At 50.0% G+C, this 4294-nt stretch overlaps 1 protein-coding gene across 1 annotated transcript in view; it reads left to right on the top strand.

Annotated features, from left to right (window-relative positions):
• Positions 1-4294, top strand: part of LOC104411849 (ras-related protein Rab-6A-like) — a 22124-nt gene that overhangs the window by 16896 nt on the left and 934 nt on the right. The window contains 1 exon segment of the mRNA XM_010022380.1: positions 2211-2277. Within this exon segment, the coding sequence (XP_010020682.1) occupies positions 2211-2277 (67 nt within the window).

The following is a 4294-nucleotide window of genomic DNA, read 5'->3' as shown; positions in this document are numbered from 1 at the left end:
AGCAGGAAAATGTGCTGGAGGAGTGAGAGGTTGAACAGATCTTCCCCTCCAGAGCTAATAGGGATTGATGGAATGATGAAGTGATGCACCAGAGAGGAGCAGAGTTTACCATAGCACCTGTGTATGCACTGACAACGTACCAGGACCCTTCTGAAAGTGTTGCTGTAGGTGGATTTGGATATTCTCCAGTGCAGCCTCATCCTGTGATCCCTTTTTCAAGTGGTTTTTTGCCTCCCAGAAGTCACAAAGCTGTTTTTCTTTCATAAAATTGAAATTGAGATCCTTAAATCAACCTGAGAGCTCACTGAATACTGAACACTGGGAGAGCAGAAGTAGTTCTAGGGGCAAAGCTCAGGAAAGAAGGAGAGTCAGAACCTTCTGTTCCCAGATGTGATTGAGTCAGGAAGTTTAGTGAAGACTGTTAAAGGCAAAGAAAGCATCGAGACTGCAACGAGCTTGTGGGTTCACACCACAGAATCCCAGCCTGGGTTGGGTTGGAGGGACCTTAAAGCTCCTCCAGCTCCAACCCCTGCCCCGGGCAGGGACACCTTTCACTAGAGCAGGTTGCTCCAAGCCCCTGTGTCCAACCTGGCCTTGAACACTGCCAGGGATGGGGCAGCCACAGCTTCTCTGGGCACCCCGTGCCAGCGCCTCAGCACCCTCCCAGGGAAGAGCTTCTGCCTCAGAGCTCATCTCAGTCTCCCCTCTGGCAGGTTCAAGCCATTCCCCTTGTCCTGTCCCTCCATCCCTTGTCCCAAGCCCCTCTCCAGGTCTCCTGGAGCCCCTTTAGGCCCTGGAGCTGCTCTAAGGTGTCCCCTTGAGGAGCCTTCTCTTCTCCAGCTGCCCCAGCCCAGCTCTCTCAGCCTGGCTCCAGAGGAGACATGTCCTTGTGAAAAGTTCCTTTCCAGATTTCTTGTAGGCCCCCTTCAGGCACTGAAAGACTGGATGGAGATGTTGAATGCAAGGAAACACCCAGTGCTGTGGGTAACAGGCAGGCAGTGTTTGGTGGTGACAATGTCTGAAATGGTGTAAAAATACAAGTGCAGTGTGTGTCAGATGTTCACATCTGGGTGTGTGCTGAGCAATGGACCTGATCTCTACTAGGGTTGTTCTTCAAAGGTAAGAAACACTGAGGTGGTCATTTATTAACCCTGATGAATAGTAAAGGCACAATCTATCCTTCCATCCATCTGATACATTCTCTCCTTCCATCTTTGATGACACACATGAAAAAGAGACTGTTGCTGTTGAAACTTGCATGGTTCCTACCAAGAGGACATAGGAGGGTGTCAGAGAAGTCACTCAGCTGAAGGACAGTCCTTAACTGGGCTGTTCCTGTGCAGGAGAAGGCAGACCCTTATGGGCCCAGGAACCCAAGTGAATTCTCACACATTAACAGTGGACATATCTGAAGGCTCCTCACCCAGGGGGCAGGGGAAAAGGTACGTTGTGGGAACCACACATCTGAGCCTCAGGGGCAGAGGTAGGAAGTGCAGGAGAGGGAACTGGTCCTGTTCACTCTCCCCTCTCAGTGCAATAAAACTGTGAAGAGATGTTGGAGCCTTGCTGGGAAACTGGAGAGTGTTCAAGTGAGAGGTGGAAGAACTGCTTTGGGATTGCAGGTTCCTGTTGTGAGCAGGGTCATGGTGATGGAGCAGGTACTAAAAGGGGGGGCACTCAGAAAAGGATTGGGAAATTCCTGAAAGGAAAATCCTTCCTGTGGTTCACAGGGAGCCTGAGCCACGGATATGTGGAGTCTGGTAGAAGGTGCTTGGGGGATGTCATGACACACACCCCCTTTTATGATGCCCTTCTGTGTGTGCCACCTGGGTCAACAGTGGATGTTGTGTTTGACTTGGTGTGTCCATGCTCCTGTGTAACCAACTGTGGAGCTGTGAAGGTTGAGTTCCCACCTGATACTGGGGAGGTTTTGGGGTCTGTGCACGTCTGTGAGGTGGAAATGCTGCCTTCCAAACAGAGAATGTTAGCAGAGAGGGTGATGGAAGGTTTGCTCTTGTAGCCAGTCACATTTGATTTCACTCACAACAAAACCATGGGTTGCCATTTCCTGACAATAAAGGTTATATTTGGTGTCAGGCTTTTGGTGTCAATAGTCCTGGAGGATGTATTGAATCATTGTTTGAACTGTATCAACCATGGTGCACTCTTTCAAGTGTGATTGTTTTGATCTGTTCCCTGTTTCCTTGCAGCTTTTCCGGCGTGTGGCAGCTGCCTTGCCTGGAATGGAAAGCACACAAGACAAAAGTAGAGAAGACAGTATCCTTTATGTGGCAAAGTGCTGCCAGGCATTACCCTGGATGAGTTAAGTAACAAGGATGAAGAAAGAGGGAGTAATATCTCTCCTGCAGCTCTTGGTCAGCTTATGAACATCCCAAAGTGAGGCCTGAGAGGGAATAGGGGCAAGTAACCTTCAAACTTGAAGTACTGAGGAGGAAAGCTTGGTGGGTTAGAAGGAGTGTAAGGATGGAGGCCTCTACTGTGAAGTAGGGATGCTCAGGGCTGTGAAGTGGGGCCATGAACATGAGGACAACTGAATGCAAGCTGAAGGAGGCCATCAGGAAAGTGCAGAAGGGTGCAGACAAACACATCCAGGATTCTTTGTGTGGTGTTAGGGTAGGTTGGATGCGTGGAGGGAGGAGGAGACTATGGAGTGGGAGAAAAGAGTGGCAAAGAGGCCTGGAAAAACCCCTCTGTGGCTCTTGCAGATCTGACTTGCAGAATCCTGCAGTAAGCCAGGTTGGAAGTGTCCTCTGAAGGTGCCTTCTCCAACCCTCCTAGACCTGCTCTAGTGGAAGGTGTCCCTCCCTGTGGCAGGGGCTTGGAACTGGATGAGCTTTAAGGTCCCTTCAGCCCAAAGCAGTCTGGGATGCTGGGATTCTGTGCTAGAACTGGGTGAGCTTTTTTGAGATGAGGAACTTCTTCAGGGTTGTCAGTTTCTCTGCAGCAGGGATCACGTAGCTGGCAGCTGGGAAAGAAACGGAGGAGAAAGGGTGCTTTGGAGGAAGTCTGCAGCAGGAACTGGAGGAGGAGGACAAGCTTGGTGCTAAAACTACATCTCCTGTAGAGCATCCGACCACACAGAGGAAAGGAGGATTTGGGAGGCTGTGGATTGCAATTAAAGCACAAGCTTTGTGGGATATGGACTTGATTGATCCAAAATGTTTGCTTATGCAGGTCACCAAAAGGTTAATGAACAACAATCTTTATTAATGAGGATGGTGGCAGAATGCACCAGCACTGGGCGATGCAGTTTCCATATCAGGGTGTTTGATCACCAGTCTCTAAATGGGACTGCAACAAGGGCACTTTGTGTTTGACTCCCTGCAGGCTGCAGATAGCAGGAATTCAATAGGATTGTCTCCCAGGCAGCTGTGCAGGATTAATGGGGGGGATTTTCCATGGGCTTCTTGACACAACACTGGACCGCTCGTGCATGGTATGAAGCTGGGAGGCTCATTTTGAGCATCTCTTGACTTAAATAATAGGTTGAGGTTTAGATCAGCCAAAAGGACCAAATATTCAGGATGAATTATTGGTCTTATGTTTCCCTTTTTGTGTTTATTCCCTCCTGACCTCCAGAAGAAGCACCTCCAACCCCCTAAAGACACAATTTGGAAGTACCAGCTGCATGACCTGTTTGCTTGTATTAACTGATAACACAAAGGCTTAAGACGTGTGCTGAACCCATGAGTCAGGTTTGGAGATTAGAGTCCAAAGCTCCTGCTGTGAAAGGCTATGGCAGTGGTGGAACTGTAGGGCATCCACTGGGAATTTGAGTGTCAAAGGAAGAAGCTTATCACATCCTGCATTAAAGCTGAGTGTGGACACGGGAGCGAGAGGGGCATTGCCAGTTGGATGTGAAGTACAGAGGAGCAGGAGTTTGTCCTTCCCTGGGTTCCTCTGGGCTCCTGCTATCTCCAGGGCTTCATTGTTCTCTGAGGAGCAGGTAGATCCCCTCATGGGTGCTGTTGGCCATGCTGGCAGGATGAATGGAGTGTTGATGGGAAACTGGGGGCTTCCAAGTTGTTCCTGGTGCCCTCTGAGAATGGTCACTGGACACTTCGGTGTATGGAACAAGAGGAGATCACGTAGGGTCATGGGGGAAAGAGCAGGCTCTGGTTAGAGACACAGAATCACAGGGTGCTTTGGGTTGAAGGGACCTTAAAGCTCCTCCAGTCCCAATCCGCTGCCCCAGGCAGGGACACCTTCCACTAGAGCAGGTTGCTCCAAGCCCCTGTGTCCAACCTGGCCTTGAACACTGCCAGGGATGGGG

The sequence above is a fragment of the Nestor notabilis genome, unplaced genomic scaffold, assembly GCF_000696875.1.
Source record: "Nestor notabilis isolate BGI_N333 unplaced genomic scaffold, ASM69687v1 scaffold5819, whole genome shotgun sequence".
Lineage (NCBI taxonomy): Eukaryota > Metazoa > Chordata > Aves > Psittaciformes > Psittacidae > Nestor > Nestor notabilis.
The sequence above is the reverse complement of the archived record's forward strand: the minus strand, read 5'-3'. Positions and strand labels throughout refer to the sequence as shown.